Source organism: Odocoileus virginianus, chromosome 7 (assembly GCF_023699985.2).
Source record: "Odocoileus virginianus isolate 20LAN1187 ecotype Illinois chromosome 7, Ovbor_1.2, whole genome shotgun sequence".
In the NCBI taxonomy this organism is placed as follows: Eukaryota; Metazoa; Chordata; class Mammalia; order Artiodactyla; family Cervidae; genus Odocoileus; species Odocoileus virginianus.
The window spans coordinates 49,082,642-49,103,329 of NC_069680.1; the positions used below are offsets into that span (position 1 = coordinate 49,082,642).

General features: G+C 41.8%; 1 protein-coding gene across 5 annotated transcripts in view; it reads right to left on the reverse strand.

Moving 5' to 3' along the window:
* The window catches only part of FAM13C (family with sequence similarity 13 member C), a 137,428-nt gene that overhangs the window by 12,991 nt on the left and 103,749 nt on the right, over positions 1-20,688 (reverse strand). For all 5 annotated transcript variants that reach the window (XM_020907665.2, XM_020907666.2, XM_020907660.2 and 2 more), the window contains 4 exons: positions 11,736-11,946; positions 9,984-10,122; positions 4,403-4,484; positions 2,775-2,986 (listed from right to left, as the gene is read on the reverse strand). In XM_020907665.2, coding sequence (XP_020763324.2) covers positions 2,775-2,986; positions 4,403-4,484; positions 9,984-10,122; positions 11,736-11,946 — 644 coding nt within the window. The remainder of the gene's footprint in view (positions 1-2,774; positions 2,987-4,402; positions 4,485-9,983; positions 10,123-11,735; positions 11,947-20,688) is intronic.

The window sequence follows — 20,688 nt, forward strand, 5'->3', positions numbered from 1 at the left end:
GAAAGATCTTAAAATGAGCGTGTCCTAAACAGACCTCCTAAGCGTTCCCTCCCACCCTCAGTGTACTCCCCTCTAGCTTCTCCCCATCAGTAAATGGACCCACCTCCTTTCCTTTACTCCCTACCACCCAGTGAGTCAGCACATCCTTTTGATTCTAGAACCTAAATAGGCTTTGAATGTGTCTGCTTCTTTCCATCTCCACAGTGAACATCCTAGTCCAAACCACCCATTTCATCTTCTCGTTTCTGCTCTTTTTCCCTATGATTTATTCTGCATAGTGTAAAATGCCACTTTCACACTTGGAACCATTCAACAGCTGCCTGATACTTTCAGTGGCCTGGGAACTCCTGTGTTATAGGCCCTGACCTGTTTTTTCTGACTTCATCTCATGCAGCCCTGTGCACTAGCACTCAGACCTGAGAATTCCAACCACAGATGAGCTCTTCCTTCAAAGGCCACCATACTTGCAATTCCATTTATCTAGAATGCTCTTTGCTGCTCTCTTGGCCTGCTGATTCTTTTGCATTAAATGTCACAGGACTTCCTCACTGCAATATATAATACAGAAACCATTCTTATTATTTTCTATCATATCATCTGTTTCTTTGCACAGTACTTATCAAAATCTTTAGTGGTTTTTATCTGTTGAATTATTTCTTATATCCCAACTCCCAGAAAAACATGAGTGCGAAGAAGACAGTAACCCACATCACTTTGCTATCTTGTTAATCTTTTTATCCAGCACATATTGCAGTTCATAACACTGGTAGGTACTCAGATCTTTTTGCAAATGAATGACTGCCCACCAGTTACCAGGCATCGCCCTTTATTGTCAAAACAACTATATTAATAGGTATTATCTGTATTTTTATCGATGAAGAAGTTGAATATCAGAGAATTAGTTTACTTGTCAAGAGTACATAACTAGAAAATGACTTATTCAAGGACTGAGTCCTGCTCTAAGTGTTATACATTGTTTTTATAGATGTGGTCAAAGTAGCTATAAAAATAGGAAAGACCATCAGAAGCACTAAAGAATGGAAAACCGCAAAGGTGCCTGGATATGTGAGCATGTCATGTGTCTACACACACACACAGTTATCTGCTTACCCAAGGACCATGACACAGTCTAGAACCTTTGTGGGTGGGAGGAGGGGATACGTTGGCTGAGTGAAAATCACTCATTAGACACACTGGTTATTTTTGAGTTGAATGCTACTTTTTAATGACAGAGGTATCCAAGGGCCCATTTCTACTTGTATGTCATATGCACCAATGTAAAGGGCTAGTCCAAGGGGAAACAGTAAGCCTTTTGGGATTTGGCATATGTTGCCATCTTAAGATCTAGACTAGATAATGTAAATACAACAGAACAAAGCCAGCATTCTCCTCAAGAGGACTTCATTTCAAAGTCTAATATGCTAGTCTGTTCATTCATAAATCCATTCACTCTATAAACACTTATTCAATACCTACTATGCACAGACACTAAGGATCGTAAGTAATAAACTTCTTTACTCAAGAAGTTGTCAAGTACTGTGAGAGACAGAAAGTGGCATACAGAATAGTTACAAGCTATGTTAGGGTATTATTTAGTTGTTAAGTCGTGTCTGACTCTTTTGTGACCCCATGGACTGTAGCCTCTGTCCATGGGATTTCCCAGGCAAGAATATTGGAGGGGGTTGCCATTTCCTGCTTCAGGGGATCTTCCTGAGCAGGGATTGAACCCATGTCTCCTGTATGGGCAGGCAGATTTCTTACCACTGAACCACCGGGAAGTCCTATGTTATGTAGCTATAGATTATTCAAGAAATGAAAGACAACCCTGCTACTCAGAATTCAGACAGAAAAGACTACTAGCAAGGTTCCTTGGCATTAGTAAAATGTGAGCATAGATATGCAGGAGAGGAGGGACTAACCAGGTAAATACAAATTGGTTTCATCATCTTTTTTGGTAAAATATAATACATCTTTTCTTTGAGCTCATATATCCAAATGTGTAACTGACAACTATATCTAGGTATCTCACCAAGATTTCAAAACTAAGATGTCTAAGCTGAAGTCTTTAAATATGTTACATAGCACTCCTCAAGAAGCCCTACCTCTCTATTCTTATGATATGAAATATTAAACCATATTCACAAGGCATTTACTCTCTGTGTCCAAATTTATAAGTACAACATTCATAACAGAGTATGGCTCATTCAAGTAACCCTAACTTAACTACATCTATAAAGACCTTGGGCTTCCTAGGTGGCTCAGTGGTAAAGAATTCACTTGCCAATGAAAGAGACGCAGGAGACTTGAGTTCAATCCCCAGGTTGGGAAGATCCCCTGGAGGAAGAAATGGCTACCCACTCCAGTATTCTTGCCAGGAAAATCCCATGGACAGAGGAGCCTGGTGGGCTATAGTCCACGGGGGTGCACACACACACACACACAGACACACACACAGTAAAATGAGTCTATAATCCTAGTCTTGGGTTCCTTTGCTAATTTATCAGGGGTAAGTAAGGGAGAACGAGATATGATATACTCTAGCGTCTTTACCATTTGTCTCTCATTAACATGCAACACTGTAACCTTCAGAATGGCAATACCCAGAACCATGTGGCAATACCCTAGGTCATAGCTAATAACCCACTAGGAACTCATCTGACTGAAATCTTCAGAGCCAGTCTCACAAAGTTGTTTATGTGACACACACTGGTCAAAACCACAGTCTTACTGGCGCCATCTGGAGGGCTGGGGCCCTGTGAAGGCTGGTGAGGTACCTTAGGATCTTCCTGGGAAGGAAGCTGCTCTCTCTTCTCCTTCAGGCAGCTCAGCACAGCATCTGGAGTCTCCTCTCCAGAGGAGCTCGGCTCAGGGCCCATGGCCTCCGGCTTCCCATTCTCTCTGGGGACTGTGGGCTGCTCACAGGGCGGGGTTCTAGGTGGGCCTTTGGGAGCACTCCCTTGCTCTTCCGACAGCTTCAGCTTTAGTTCTAAGAGAAATGTGGTGAGTTACCACGAGTACGCAGACTCATTGGTCTAGTAAGAGCAAAGAGCCTTTCAGGAATTTCTCCCCTGATGCCGAGTGGAAATGAACAGTGCTGATCATGGCTTTCCACAGGGCAAGGGCAGCCTGAATAACCAAGGCCAGGAGCACACACTCCCCATCAGATGTGAAAATAGAGGGCTCTTGAGGTAAGGATCTCATAGAAGTAGAAGGATCACGGATAGTTTAAATTTCAGAGGAAGAAGACCAGAGGTACTTGGCCCCAAAGTTTTCACCTGTTATCTGCCACAGCACCAAAATACTACACTCAAAGATTCCTTTCCTCAGGTTTTGAAAGTTGTGCAGTCATGAAGAGCCCCCTGTGGAAATGCAAGGTCTACGGGAAGACATGACACAAGGCAGTCATCTGAGGATATACAGGAAGGGTAGGGAATGGGAGATAGAGTCCCAGCCCCAACCTGAAAGATCACAATTTTGTCTAATGCCAATATTTAAAATCCAAAAATCGCCATTATTGCAATTTGGCTTTATATAAACCTACATAAATAAAAACAAAAGAGCCACCTAGGACTTTTTAGGAAATTCTATTTCAGAATATGCTAGGGGGCTGGTCTTTTGAAGGAGGCCATTTATATTGATTTCTCAATTACATAGCACACTTTCTTTGTCTGATGTTTGTTTTTTAGTTAGGCTCTGGTGTGGTGTTTAAACACTGCATACTTTATAAACCTGCTACATCACTACAGTTTAATACCACTGAATTAATTTAGTATTCCCTTCCAGTTCTTTATCACCATCCTTTTAGAAATCTGGAAAAGCTCCTATGTCTCTAGGTATTGAAATAAAAATGTAGGAAGAGGAAGAAAATAAATTTTTATTGGTAAATAACTATGGTCCCTTAAAATGGATTTGAGAGTTAATTAATACTCAGACCACCATCTCCAGAGAGACAGAGAAAGGATTAGGAGGCAAGAGAACCGAGTTTTACTCTGAACTCACCACCTTCCAGCCATGTCACCATCCCCTCTCTCTGGACATAAATATCCTCCTCTGTGAAGTTGGGGTATGTGGAATCAATGACTGCTCAGGCCTCTTCTGTTTCTAACATCCAAGAACCCAATAACCCAAGGAGGTGAACACTCCACATATTGAAATGTTCCTGGCACTGAAGTGAATCATTCCACTTGGGAGGATGGATTTCCTCAGTCCCTTTATATGCTGATGTATTCAATGAGATCAAACAATGAAGGAAACCCAGGACTAAGACAGGGCCTCCAAACTCGGCAGGAGACAAGGTTAAAGAGGGCCCAGGTAGAAGAGAATCCAAAACTGCTTGTAGCACATTATCATAATTTTAACTTCTTCCTTCCTTAAAAAGGAGACTCCCTTAGCCGGCATTTACCTTTGAGCTGTTTACGACCTTTAGCCAAATCATTCATCCATTTCAGGACTTCAGGATTAGATGTCTTGTCACCATGGGAAGGCTGCAAGGGAGGGGAAAATGGGGGTGGAAGGAGGGAAAGGGAGGGAGGGAAAGAAAAAAAGAGAGAAAAAGGAAAAAAAATGTTAAGCAGCGGAGGCACACAAAGATAGTTCAGGAACATATATAAAGCTGGGAGGGAGCTTCAGGCAAGCTATCTCCAGCAGATGAAGTTGCGTCTGAGAAACAGAGCAGACATTCCTGACTTCCTCCACTCTCATCCTTGCCATGGACCTTGTTTCTAAGCATGCCTGGCCACCTGGCATTTTTACAGAGTCCTCACCATGCCAGTGCCCCGTGAAGTCTACCTCTCAATCACCTTGTGGGCTACCCACACCTGACACCCCGTGGCCAGGTCATTCTTTGTATCAGTGTGAGGGCTATACTGACACAAAACAGTACTTCCTCCCTTGCCTCTGTTCATGGTTTACGACCACACCCTGTCTAGGGAATACTACAAACTGGAAGCTTTAGCTCCTATCAGTCACAAGCTCCAAGCTGAAGAAAGGAGACCCCAGGATCTCTAAAACCTTATAAGTCTGAGAAGTCAGTATGTATGGAAGAATCCTCATCCACAGATTTCAACTCCTCACTATTTACAGACTCACTATTCTGCTGGAGTAGCATTAAAGATCAACCATATGCGTGTGGACTTGGGCAAATTATTTAGCCTCCCCATGCCCCAATTTGATCTAGCAAATGAGGATTTAATAGCATCTTTCTCATAAGGTTTCTATGAGGGATAAATCAGTGAATATGCATGAAACATGATGAGTCTGAAACATGAAACATGATGAATATGCATGAAGAAAAGTTCTAGGCACATGCTAAACACTATAGATGTGTTAGCTAGAATTTAAAATACTATTACTGCTATCATTACTGGCAGAGGTGACAGTAACAGTAGTGTGGTGTTACTACCAGATCTTCAAAGGAACCATAAGTCTTACCAACACACACACGCAGGATAGTATGTCCTCACTAGTAAATAATCACACCTGGATGTGGCAATAAGAATATAGCTTTAATTTTAGAAGACTATGACTCTGTTCATACAAATCATTCACCTTGATTTCTGGATTTCTTTTCAGAGTATAAAAGTGAATTTTCTATAGAAAAGAGAAACTAGGAGAGGAGAAGAGCAAACATGCCCACTCTGGTAACTTAAACACAGGCTCAAGAAATTAGTCATTGCTTTGAATTGGGAATATAATAATACAAAGAGCTATATAGGCATGCTCAAGAAGACATCATAAACACTGCAATAGTAGCCAGAAATGTGTGCAATGTTAGTGACAAGACTGGTGGCTCTGCTGTGATTAAGAATCTATTAAATCCATGTAACATCAGCAAGTTGTTGGTGAGACACAGAGACATGGGGAGAAGTCTGTGTTCCTCTCAAGTTTGAAGAAAGAAACAGTGATCGTGTAAGAGGATCATCTAATGTACATGGGATTGGATGTTTTAATTGTGAAACACAAAACATGGTTCTGTCACTTCTATAGAGATGTAAAATCCATACAGTTTAAAAATCAAGATGCAAAATAACACTGAGGGAAGATTCCCCTCCCCTTCACCTTCATGGAAGCCCAGTGATTTTTTTTCCCTAGCGGAGCCAAGAAGGGAGACTCTGGTTTCCAGGAGGGAAGCCCTGGTTTCAGGACCATGGACAGCGACACGGGGACACCAAAGGCTGCTCCTGGTCCTGCTCACCATCTGCTAGAATGACCCACTGGACTACTTCCCTGATACAATGTTAAGTACTCTCACTGTGGGTAACAGTCTGGTTATGTGAACAGTCAATATTTTATACTTGGTTTCTCAAAATCCTCACAGAACTCTCCACATTGATCTAAAAACATCCTGTTCTCTGGAACATACCTTTTTCACTGGATATGCTCCACACAGTTTATGTACTCTTTTTGAAATACTGTTAAAAACAAAAATCTAAGACCCTAAGCCAAGGACCAACGACTTAGAAGTAAACTTACACTACTGCAAACAGGACTTAGTAGAAATTTAAGGCTGAATTTTTTGGCAAAATATTTGAAAGCCTGAAATCATTTTCTAAAATGAATTTTGTACTTCCCTACTCCTGGGAGAGCTTTCAAAAAAGGTTAAACCAAGCTGAGAAGGATGGCAGCCCTCATATCACATGGAAAGTTTTCAAACACAAGCTGTGGATCTTCAAGCCTTCTAACTTCTGGGCTGAAATATTTCAGTTTAATCGGCCCCAAGGGCCATATACCACAAACTTAGTGTAGATATTGTTCAGTGTGATTTAAATGGGGCTCCTGAGTCACATAACTGAGGGTGCTGCTGGACCAGACTTGTGATTTGCCAAACATGCCAGTGGTAAAGAACCCGCCTATTTACGCAGGAGATGTAAGAGGTGTGGGTTCAATCCCTGGGTCGGGAAGATCCTTTGGAGAAGGGCATGGTAACTCACTCCAATATTCTTGCCTGGAGAATCCCATGGACAGAGGAGCCTAGCAGGCTACAGTCCAGGGCATCAAAGAGTCGGACATGACTGAAGCAACTTAGCACACACACATGCAAAGACAATTCAAAGACATCTTACAAAGATTTACAGATCAGGAATGAAAGGACCCATGTTACTGTCTTAGCTGTGATTAATTCTTTGCTGTGTGAACCTAGAGAAGTCACTTCCCTTCTCTGAGCCTCAGTTTCTTCAGTGGTCAAACAAGAAAAGACTAACAAATCCTTTCTAATTCTAACACTCTCTAATTCTACTGAAAGTAGACATCTGGCTGAAACAGGTTTTTTCTAGGCACATGAGTCTAACAATAGTTAAATGTAAAATGTAAACGTGTAGGAAATAAACACAGCTCTGGACAGGAACTGAAATAGTTATATTCAACAGAGCAGGAAGGATGTATATTGTATCAGGGCATCAGACTAGCATGGAGGGCCAGCAGGAACTTGGATTCAAAAATTAGCAGCAGGTGCTGTTAATTCCACAGTCAGGCTTCCAGGAAGGAAAGCCATACACAGAGCAACCAATTCAAGTCCAGTGACATGTCAAACCTCTAACCACAGCCTGGCATCCAGACAGGAAGGGTGAGGGGAAGCCCTGTTTCCTGAGACACTGAAGGTTCTGATTACATCAAAGACTTTCACACACAGAGAGAAGTCGTGACCATGAAGTCTTTTACTGCTCCCAAATCCATCCATCTGCATGTTTAAATGTGTGGGCAAGTGTCTGCTTTGGCCCTAAAGTTTCTCCAGATAAAGGCAGGAGGTGCCAGGAGGAATTATTTTCTAAAATAGCCAACTGCCAGGTGACCTGTTATATATACAGACTCTCCACAATCTAGAGTCTATATCTGCAGGCCGAAAAATCTACTGGAAAATTAATGTCTATAATTTTCCTTTTTGCTTCAACAAGGCAGAGGTTGCCATGGGATAGCATGTTCAAGTATCACTCAAACAGATGAAAAGGTTAGTAATATCTAGGACCACTTACTTCCCTGGTGCTAAAACTGTAAGAAGCAATACATATGGACTCCCTCATTTAATACAAACCTAAGAAGTCACTGTTAATATTAACTCCACTGTTCAGATGGATAGAATGTGACTCAGAAACATAAGTAATAAGACCCAAGTCGCAGAGTCCATAAGTGGCTGTGCTTGGATTCAAACCCAGGTCAGTCTGATTCAAGAACCACCAAGTAAGAACTATTAACAGGCCCCTGGGGATGGAGGCCCTAGCTGTTTCTCTACAGTTTCCAGTACGAGGGCATTGCAGACCCAACAACACTCCAGGAGCAGACAAGGAAAATCAGCTCCTCTCGGGCTATATGGAGTTTTCAAAACGCGGACACTTTAAGCATTTTACTCCACCCCTCCATTGTAAAACCACCTCATCTTTAACCACCCCAAACCCTGAGATGCTAGGACACAACTCCCTTAGGAAGGCTGGAAGTCCTTTCTGGGCCTCCTGTTCCTTACCTGTGAAATAAAGCCTGTACTTACAATGTGCACAGCACCCTCTTACTACATGAAAGACCATAAGCAGCTGTGGCCGCCTGACCTCAAGGAAGAGAGGAGTCTTTAGCACCCTGACTGAAGTTGTCTTGAAAGCTAATCTGATTTTTCTTTTCCATCCATTTTGCAAAGCTAAAAATTACTCCTTACAACCCCTCTTTTAGTGAATTTGCAGCCACTGTGGGAAGCACAGGACAGGAAGAACAGGAAAAAGAAATATTACTCACAGCTCCCTCCCAAGAACTTACCCACACCTCAGGAACCAGCAGATTGCCTCTGGACCAACTGCTTAGTGAGCCTTTAAATATTTTGAGATGTATGAGACCTTATCCCCTGTTCTCTTTTATTCTAATAACAAGCTGTTCTGGGCCCTTTGCCAAAAACCCAATATCTTTGTGCAGTTCTACACAGATATGATTTTTCTCTGTGCCATGATCACCATTACAGACAATAAATAAAACCAGCATTGGGACATCAGGACACTTAGCTCTGACTCTATCGCTTCTTATTTAAGAAAAGTTCATAGTTGCAACACTGTCACACCAGCACAAAGGCTGGTGTCTCTCTGAGAGAAAGGATGAGATCAGGGTTTCTCCTTAAGAGTGGCCTGAATAGACGTCACTTGATAGGTGCTCATCCATCAACCAGAAAGTACTTTATTGTCAAAGAAAACTCTCCCTCATTCTGTTCCACAATTAGAGATTCCATCCTTTGCACCCTTAATAGGTTCTTGGATTGTGCTGTGCTTAGTCACTCAGTCGTGTCCAACTCTTCACGACCCCATGGACTGTAGCCCACCAGGTTCCTCTATCCACGGGATCCTCCAGGCAAGAAGACTGGAATGGGTTGCCATGCCCTTCTCCAGGGGATCTTCCCAACCCAGAGATCGAACCCAGGTCTCCCACATGGCAAGAGGATTCTTTGCCATCTGAGCCACCAGGTATGCCTAAGAATACTGGAGTGGGTAGCCCATCCCTTCTCTAAGGGATCTTCCTGACCCAGAAATTGAACCGGGGTCTCCTGCATTGCAGGCAGATTTTTTACCACTTGAGCTACCAGGGAAGTCCTAATAGGTTCTTATCTAAATGCAAATGACTCCATGTTGGATCTGCTTTCTTACCCCAAATACAAATGAGAAAAAGTTAAAGAACAAATAAGACCATAATTCAAAATCTTTCCAAATTTGAGTCCTAGGAACACTAGTAATAGTGTGATAGTAGTGATAGTAAGGTTCCTCAGGGGAAAAAAAAAGAGAGAGAGAGAAATCAATAATTAAATCAGTTTGGAAATAAGAGTTGCAATTTGTTGCTAGGAATTATCTTAGCAGAGATCAGTTGACAGACCCAGGAGGGACTCCACTTGTGATGAGTCCTGGGTTGGCCGCGGGGAACTGAGCTGTCCCCAGGCACAGAGGTGTACTCAAAAAGGAAGGACAGGAAAGCCCATATACCTCTGACACAATCCACTCATTTCAAATCACAGGGGCCTTCCTTACCCGGTACTTCTTTTCTTGTTCAAATTTTTCTTCAAATTTCCTAATTTTCCGCTTGAGGCTCTGGATGTGCTTGGTGAGCTGGGTAATGGTCTGCGGCTCCTTGCCATCACCACAGCTGCACCGGGAAGAAGTGCGGAGCCTGCAATGGTCCAGGGAGGGAGAGAGTCATTAAAAACACTATCGTATATAAAACAGATAACTAATATGGTCCTGCACTACAGCATAGGGAACACTACTTAATACCCTGTAATGGCCTATATGGGAAAAGAATCTAAAAAAAGAGTGGATACACGTATATGTATAACTGATTCACTTTACTGTACATCTGAAACTAACACAACATTGTATATCAACTATACTCCAAGAAAATGTTTTTAAAAAGATATAAATTATAGCAAAACAATTATGGCTGGTTCACCTTGTTAAACAGCAGAAATTAATACAATATTGTAAAGCAACATTCTTCCAATTAAAAAAAAAATGGTCTTCCAGTAAACACTGCTGCTTATCTACAAACCCAGCTTCCTGGATTATCAGAAAAGTCCAGAGGCCAGTTCATCATTTGATGAGCCTCCTATGGTAGCATCTGCTGGGTATTGGAGACCCCTGATTCACAGAACTCCATTGTATGCAAATGTTATCAAGGAATTTTGTCTACAAAGGTCAGAATATTAGTCTAGGAAATGCATTTCCTAAATCTTGAAGGATGCCAATTTCAGACAAATGAGACTGCGTTATCCTCAATAAATGGCATGCATGTGTGCTTCTGCTCAGTCTTTTGTGACCCCAGGGACTGTACCCCATTCAAGCTCCTCTGTCCATGGGATTTCCCAAGCAAGAATACTGGAGTGGGTTGCCATTTCCTTTTCCAGGGGATCTTCCTGATCCAGGGACCAAACTTACATCTCCTGCATTGGCAGGTGGATTATTTACATCTGAATCACCAGGGATTGAGCCCAGACTAACAATATTTTCAAAAAGGATTCAGATGAGTACTTAAGTTTTCTTGACATAATAGAGCCTTTGTGAATCTGATAAAAGAAATGGACTCCCTCTCTAGAAAACATGTTTATTTTCTCACCTAACATACTTTAAAACAGTAATAATTTACTAACTCCCTCAAGTTCATCAGTAGACAGTCCATTTATCCAAGGTCTGGATAAATTCATGAGTGACAGCAGGAGGTATTAAGGAGAATGTAGGAACTCCAGCACATATATTTAATCAAGGGAAGACTCATTTTAGCTATGCATCAAAACTACTAATGGAACTTAAAAAAAAAAAACACATAGTTTCACATTTTTCTTTGTGGGGGAGCTATTGTAAGCTACCACTTTTCTAGAATCAAAGAAGATATTGAGATGAATAACTTGCCAAGCATTGCTACAATCCATCCATTGAGGCCACTCCTGGACACAGAAATAATAGTGAGCTCACCAAGAATGGCATTTCTGGTATCTGCATGTGCACATTTCTTAGGATTCTGGTCATTTCATGAAAATCATTCAAACACGTGAGCCATATGGCAACTTGTGTCTTGAGACCATTTCCTTCTGAGACAAGAAAGCTTCAAACAGCATTCTTAACTAGAAAGTACACTGGTTTTTTGCCATGTATGGTTCAGGGCCTGCAGCTGCTTTTGGTAGGCATGTTTGCTCTATTTTTGAAGTTTATTTATAAACTTCACTGTAGTTTATAAATGGGGTATTTGAAAACTGTATGAAGTGAAGATAAGAACAAGATTTTTTTTACATCATAAACTGCTGAGTGCTGGGTGGAGAAGGGGCTGATTCAGGGTCTAGGTTGAATCTCTGGCTTTGGCTGAAGATGGAGCATCGTGGTGACAGCAGTGGGTTGTCGCCGTCGGTGATGTGACAGAGCAGCCTGCTAGTCTCAACAGAGAGCACGTCTTCTGGCGCGCTGTCCGCTTCATTCTGCCCATCTCTGTGCACGGGCGCAGGCTCTGAGGAAGTAAGATACATCATCGTGTCTCAGAAGTGACAGAGGGCTTGAGACTGTCACGTTCCTAAACAAAGATCATCAACATGCATTATAATGTCTTGCCTTTTTGTCATTTCTTCCTTCTGGGGATATGAAAGCCTTTCAAAACACTGTCATGTTTGTTCTCACAGAACCTGGACAGAAAATATTACAAGGCCAACGCACACCAAAAATGGAAACGCAGATTATTTCAGTCCGAATTACAGCATCAGCATAGCCCAACACTACAAAAATCCTCTCTTTATTTCATATTATTTACATATGTCAGAGAGTATATTATAAAATGTTAGAGTGAAAAAGGGGAAACAATTACATGGAACTGGAGCAAAAGATGAGGGAGAATAGTTATAACAATTGCCAGTGAGGGAAGGGAGAGGAGCTGGTGGAGAGGAAGAGAAAGGAGAAAACAAAGGAAGAAGAGAGGGGTAGAGAGTCCTCAGATAGAAAATTACTCAGCACTCCTTAAACATGAAGGAGAACTCTGCGTATTTACATGAAATGATGTTCAGGATATGCTAAATGAGAAAACCACACATTTCAGCACAAGATGGTACACGTTTCTGTGTACAAATAAACACACTAAGTGATCAAAGAAGCTACATAGCAAATACAAAGCGTGGTGGGATTAGAAATGACTCTAGTTCTTCTCTAAAATTTGACATACCATTTTATTTGGGACAAAAACCAAGAACGAAACCTGCTCTAAACCCTCTCCTGGGTGAGGCAATCTCTCTGCCTGAATTCTGTGATCATTCCCCTTTTAAATAAGCTCTTTAGCTCCCCCACCAGGGTCAGTCCAGATGGGGGGCACCCTCATGCTACCCAGGTGAGGGGAGGGGGATGGGGAACAGGAGGATGCTGAGTCAGGGTGGCCGAATTAAGAGTCTTCCATCCTATGGTGCTGTACAGAGCTACTCAAAAAGATGTCAGAAAACTTAGTTTTGCCCAGAAAACAGGTTAGAACAACCCAAGGCTTTCTCCTATTCTGACTTTTCTAAAGAGGAAAAACACAGCCTTTCTGGGTGATAAGTGAATCTGAAAATACTGACAATCCACTTTTCCAAAACAAACATTTATCACAATTTAGTAATGGATGAATCTTGGTCAGGTTTAGAATGAATGGCTCATGTTTTCTAGAGCTTGAAATGCAATTTGCTTTCTGCAACAAAGGTTGGATTAGGTCCTTGTATGTTTTCAGGCAGCTTCTCCCTTGTTTGGCTGTAGGCTGGGAGGGTGGACAACGCCTCCTATTGGGCCTCTGAAGTTTGCCGATAGCACTTTTGTCAGTGCCTGAGGCTGGTCAGAAATGGGTGGGGTGAGGGCTGGGGAAAAGTTGGAGTCAGATGAATGCCGAAGCTAGGCCCACAGGCAGCATGACTAACACAACTCGCCACAGGCGACACCCTTGCTAAGAATAATTTAGCCAGAAAACATCGTCATTTGGAGGGAGCACTAAGGAGTAACATGAATGACAGCATATACTACAATGGCCTTCAACATCCACCAGGAGTGTCTGAGTGCCTCACCAAATCCTCCTCTTAAACCATTAGACTCTAAGAAGAAATTCATTTTATTCATGTTACCTATTTCTGGGTAGTATCATTTGGTATTAAGGATGAGGAAGAGAAAGATCTTTATCAAGCACCTGGGACCAGCATAATTTTTGCTGAAATAGAAAGGATCTTTGGCCTTCAGCTCAGCTGTGGGGCCAGGGTAAAATCTAAGAGGCCAGGAGCCTCCCAGTGGCGCCTTATAATGAGTGGGGGCGCTTGGGGCCCTAGGCCTATGACTAACGTGGGGGTGAACAAAGAGCTCAGCCTCTGAAACTCACAGAGACCTAAGATGTGACTGCAAAGAAGCACAGGCCAGTGTGAGTGGCTGGTTTTGAACTGTGCTGCAATTATAACTGTAAATCTCCATGCAAGCGGCATCTGTTTTTTGTGGCATTTTTTGTGCCATTAACATCACAACCTCTCTTCCCCACAGATCACCACTGAAGGAGGTGGTGGGCCCGAAAGACCCCAAAGTGACCAGCTGAAAAGCGACGGTCAGAAACTGGTGATCGGGTAGCACCTGATCTAAGTTGAGAAGTGGCTTAATTGAACCTGTGGCCACAAGCCTATTGTGTGCATTTGCGGAGATAGGGTCACTGAGCTCCTTGCTCAGAAGAAGCCAGTGTAGCCCAAGTGCCAACCAGGATTGCTGCCACCACGGGAACACAGCCCAGCCTCCACTTGCAGACCCGGCTCCCCAGCAGGGAGAGGCTTATGGCAATATTAAACTCGAGTGGCTTCTGATGGGACCCTGGGAACACGCAAAGGAAGGGCAGCTCGCCAGGGTCCATGCTGTGATGCCGTATGGTTCAGAGGGAGGGTCTGGGAACCAGGAGTGTGAGGTGCTCATACTTTCCTGTGGCACTCCAGTGTGTTCACTGATTTCTCTCCACATCCTTGTTTGGGTCATCTAACAGGGCTGTGACAAAAGAGTCAAAGGAGATCCGCTGCATGACATCACGCCTATAGTTAACAATAGTGTATCACTGACATTTAAAATGCACATAATCTCACATTATGTGCATTAGCTCAATAGTTGTTTTTCCCTTGTGTGTTCTAAAATTTCTGTAATGAATACATATTAATTGTATAGGAAGATAAAAACAATAAAAGTTAATATAAAAATTTGGGGGAAAAAGGATACCTGAGAAGGGAAGTAAGAAACAACCCCCATAGACAGAACAAGAGAGAAGAAAGACTGTGAGTTTGAATACCAGGTCCTCCACTTGTGAAGAGGCACTTCAGAAAAAAGTGAACATTTTAAAACCTGTTTCTTCCTTCATCTGTAAAATGGGGAGAATAATGGTGGGTGCCTCTCAAGACTAAGTGAGGATGAAATGAAAAACATACTGTTCCCCCTACAAAATTTTTGCCATATCCACATAAACCTATTTTTAATATATATTTATGTATGTATATATGTTTATGTTATACATATAATCTTAATTTCTTTTTTATTTACAAGGTTATGTTAGTTTCAGGTGTATAGCAGTGATTCAATTACTCTTTTTCGGATTCTTTCCCATACAGTTTATTACGAAATATTGAGTACAGTTCCCTGTGCTATATAGGAGGTCCTTGATGTTTATCTATTTTATATATAGTATTATGTATATGTTACTCCCAAATTCCTAGTTTGTTCCTCTCCCTCATTATATATAAAATTATATACTATACATAATCTTAATTACAATCTATAAATTTTTTAAAATTTCAGCTTCATCTTAGGCAATAAGGGCCAAGAAATCATGAATTTGATGTGTTAGTTACATTTCTTCAACTAATACACATTAAAATAAATTCCTATTAAAACATTGTTCACCCATGCATCCTTTGTATAGCATATTTGGTAAAGCATTGACACGAGGCAAAGAAACTGCTAAATGTGGTAGCCCTGAGAACCATCACTTTTTCACAATTATCAAAATAAGGAATTTGAACGTGATCCTCTCTTACTGAACACCAGCTCCACAAAGAGTCCTTACAGGGTTAATGTGGGAAGCGACAGGCAGCACACCCTCGACATATTGTACCTCCCACCACTTCTTATGTATAAATAAGAATAATAATCATATCTAATAGTTATGCAGTGACTCACTATGTCCCCAAACTTCCAGTTAGAGTTTCTGCAAGGATTTAATCTTCAAAATAACCACACGAGGCTGGCAGTAATGTGATCTTCATTTTACATTCAGGAAGGAAGGTAGTATGACTCCAGTCGGGGTCAGGGGGTCTGACCAATGCCTGAGGCAGAAGACTCCATGTCTCCGACCCTGCAGGCCAGAGAGAATTCCTGGCAGCCTGCTCACTGAGCAGTAGGGGCCACAACAGAGACATGTCATTATCATCAGGTGTGAAGACCAGAGCCCATTTCTGAGCTGGCTGCAACCCCAGGCAGGAACAGATGCTATTTACAGCTGTTACATGAATCAGATTTTAAAAATATATTTTTTCCAATGTGAATTCTTAAGTGATTCAAATGTAAATCAACTATACTTCAATAAAAATTTTAATTATAAAGTAAATATATAAAGTGATTTAAGATTTAAATAAATCTCTGTCTGCACCCACTTGAGATGGACTGCTGAGATCTGAGCCACAAATTAGACCTAGGCTTGTGGATTTGTTGATTTGTGCTTCTGGGTTTGCCCATCCTAGTGGGCCCATATGTAGCACTGAGATACATCGCAAAATGCCAAACATCAGCCTTCGATGGTATTAAAAACTAAGTAAGCCAGAAACATGTACATGATTCTAATGAGGCTCAAGCATCAGAGTTCTTGGCCAGCCTCATCTCTAAAAGGGCCACCAAAACACAACCAAGAAACAAACTCAAAACATTTGATGGATACATAATAGATTCAGTTACAGAATGTGTTGAATTTAAATGGCTAAATACACTGAGAGCTTGAGGTCATCCCAAGAACTAAGCCTAGGGAAACAGATGAGCTTGTCTGCTCGGAGACCACTGGGAGGGAAGCAGTATCTCCAAGGTGAGGATGGTTGGGTAAAAGTAAGGACAGATGAAGACACATTCTGGGTGAATGAAGCTGATAACCAAATGGCACAAGGTTGGCACTCCTAGCAGGATTTTATGTGCCAGCTTCTGTAGACAGCCACTGGAAACATCAGGGAGCTAGAGGGGCGAGGAATTTGTCACGGTGAAAGCAAGGCTGGACTCCCTGGCAAGCACCCTGCATACCCCAAGGGGCAGTTCGCCATCAAGGTTAAAAACACTGGCTACAGTTTCAGAAACACCCAGATCAAGCCGATTCTTTGGCAGATGTGTGACTTGGGATACATTATTCAATCTTTCTCAATCACAGCTTCCCCATCTTTTTCAAGTGAAAATGACATCAGTATCTACCTCACAAACTGTTGGAAGGATTTTTAAAAACAAGGAACTTCAAGTGCTTTGTATAGTGCCTAGGAAAGGGGGCCTAATAACTCACCAATGACACAGAACTCAGAAATGACAGTTGTTGTTGGAATTTACAATGGTATCTTTGACCTAGTTAGGAAACTGAAGAGGGGAGCCAGAGGGGAAATGAGTTTGGTTCTGGATGCGCTGAGTTAGGAGGCACTTTTGATCATCCAGGAGGAGGTGCCCAGCAGGCCCCATACACACATGGGGAGGTGCTCAGGAGACATGTTCTAGCTGGGCCTGACCTCAGTGTGCACTTCACCATTTACACCATGCTTCTGGAGTAGGGGACAGGTTAGTGAGCATCATTTTCATTTTGAAGGAGCCAATTACTGACTTCAATTCCAATGAACCACCAGTAGATTTGGGCACTGCATCAGCTGAGCAATGAGAAATTCCAAAATCCTTCCCAAAAACCAAAAAATTACATTGATCCAGAAGCCTCAGCTCAGATCTAAACTTATTCCTTGCCTCTGCATTTTTGGTTGCAACTTCCTAGTTAAATTTCCATCAGTTAAAACTGAAAAGAAGCATGCACCCCAATGTTCATTGCAGCACTGTTTATAATAGCCAAGACATGAAAGCAACCTAAAGGTCCATCAGCAGAGGAATGGATAGGAAGATACAGTACATATATACAATGGAATATTATTCAGCCATGAAAAAATTGAAGTAACGCCATTTGCAGCAACATGGATGGCCCTAGAGATTGTCACACTCTCAGAAAGACAACTATCATATGATATTGCTTATATAGATTCCAAAAGACTGATACAAATGAACTTATTTACAAAACAAAATAGTCTCACAGATGTAGAAAACAAAACTAAGGGGGAAAAAAGGGGAGGGATAAATTGTGAGATTGGAATGAACATACACATATTACTATATATAAATTGTGCTTAGACACTTTCAGTCACGTCTGACTCTTTGTGACCCTATGGACTATAGTCCGCCAGGCTCCTTTGTCCATGGGATTCTACAGGCAAGAATACTGGAGTGGGTTGTCATGTCCTCCTCCAGGGGATCTTTCTGACCCAGGGTTCAAACCCAGGTCTCTTTTGTCTACTGTACCAGCACTTTACCACTAGGCCACAGCTACCTGGGAAGCCCATAGATAACTAATGAGAACCTACTGTATAGCACAGGGAACTCTACACAATACTCTGTAATGACCTATATGGGAAAAGAGTCTAAAAAGAGTGGATATATGTTTATGTATAACTGACTCACTTTGCTATACAACAGAAATTAACATGACATTGTAAATCAAATATACTCCAGTAAAAATTAATTTAAAAAATTTTCCACCAGTAAATAGTAACCCATGTTTTAGGTTTTTTAGTAGTTCTTAAGATAAATTTAATACCATCACTCCTGTTCCCTAGAGAATTATGGAAAGACAATTCTGGGATATTGTTTTCTTGGTTCACTGCTATTATATCTAACATATGCAACACTTTTTACCAAGTACACATAATGCTGAAGTACATAAATCTTCAGGGTATACTGTCACCAATTATTTTAGAAATCCTAAAACTTATATGCACTCTGATAAGACACTTTTATAGTTCTTTTTAAGTATTTTCACTGTTTAAATGGTAAAAAATGAGGACTAAATGACCTCCAGTTTAAAAAAGGTAGTATCAACAGATACATGTATCTTTTTTAAATAGAGGAAAACTGAAAGCAATTTAAATGTTCATCAAGGGAGAATATGGGGAAGGCAATGGCAACCCACTCCAGTACTCTTGCCTGGAAAATCCCATGTACAGAGGAGACTAGTAGGCTGCAGTCCATGGGTTCGCTAAGAGTCGGACATGACTGAGCAACTTCATTTTCACTTTTCACTTTCAAGCATTGGAGAAGGAAACGGCAACCCACTCCAGTGTTCTTGCCTGGAGAATCCCAGGGATGGGGGAGCCTGGTGGGCTGCCGTCTAAGGGGTCGCACAGAGTCAGACACGACTGAACTGACTTAGCAGCAGCAGTATCAACAAAAGCCCAAGCAAAGGAAAATCACACTGTATTCTGCTAATATGTTGTTTACGGTATCATTTTGGGAGGTATAAACAGTTTGAACTCACCCAAATTTTCGGTATTAGAGTAATATTCAACAAATTTAAATGTCTAAATGAATTTCAATAAATATCTTAAATATGCTTTCATTACACATGGTAACTGGCTTAGCAAAGGAAAGTACCCCAACTAGACTGAATGGAGACACAGAAAGACAAAGTGGTAAGGTAGTACCTGAGAAAAAGGAGCAGCCAGAAAGTTGTGGAGGAAGAAAAAGAAGAAAGCCAAACATACTATCTCTGGAAAAGGAAATGACAACCACTCTAGTATTCTTGTCTGGGAAATCTGATGGATAGAGGAGCCTGGTAGGCTATAGTCCATCCATAGGGTTGCAAAGAGTCGGACACGACTTAGCACATACAGCACATAGACACCATGTCTATGGTGGGTGAGAAGAGTGGCATTGGGTGAGAGTGGTGGAGTGGGTGAGAAGGCAGGCAAGGCAGGGTGACAAGGGCTGAGTTTATTCTGAAGTGGAAGTAAACGTCTAACCTGAGGCAGCCTGAGGCCTTTGGATGTTAGTGACTTCTACCCGAACTCAGAACTGGGCTGCGGGCTACAGCAGCAGGACCCACCCTGAGGACAAAGTCAGACTGCCGAATCTCTGTTGTGTTGAGAAAGGGAAGAAGTCCATACTTTGCATTGTTCTGGAGAACATGAGGCAGGGATCATTCATATTTTCGGAAGCAGCTTCTATACAGCACCAAACCAAATACACAATTTGGGGAGAAAAGAAGAAATGACCTTCTAGACAAGTCTAACCAAGGGACTTGATGAATGTTTCCACTTTCCTCTGATTATTCAATTGCATATGATATATGCATTATTACATGCATATATTCGTCACCTATATGCACACTGTCGAAGAACCACTGAGAAATAATCAAGGGAAATGGCTGATGAACAGGGTCTAATCTCTGAAAACATCTTTTCCCTTCCATGTGTCACAAAAGTGGAGCCAAGTGCCCAGCTAAGCTGTGGGGGGCAGGGGAGGGGGGAGGAGAAAGAGCAAATAACGCCCGTGAGTGTCCAAGATTCAGAAACATCCTCCTGGTACATGGAGAAAGCTTGGTGCTGGAATGATGATCATTTCTCAGCCTAAACAACTTTCCGCATCTTCTAGCTGATTCCTGCACAACTGAACATGTCAATGGGACAGCTGATAAAAATCTGTGATGAAGGTAGCAAGACCCATTTTCAAAAGGTTTTCATTAATGAGCCGATGTGCTTTGAAAAGCAAAAGGAAATTATATACAAGGCAAACAGGAAAACTACAGAAAGAAATTCCAACCTTCAAAGCAGACTGTAGCTTCAAAGGCTCATTCAATGTCAGTTATGAAAAATTAAGTCACAAAAGTTGTACTTGCAGTTCCTCCACAGAGACACAGAAAAGTATGATTCTAGGGAACGGGAAGAGACAGAAGAGGTTGTCCACCTTGGGCTTGGGGGTAGTTTAGAGCACTGTCAGACACTGAGCATCTAGGCAAACGGTCTGATCTCTTCCAGACTATTCTTCATAAGCATGAAAGAATGAATAGGCAGAAAGGAGGCTTTTAAAATGACTATAATATATGAGAAATGATGTGCAGGGGAAAGGGGGCATATGACAACTCTCTGTACTATATGTTCAATTTTCTATAAACCTAAAA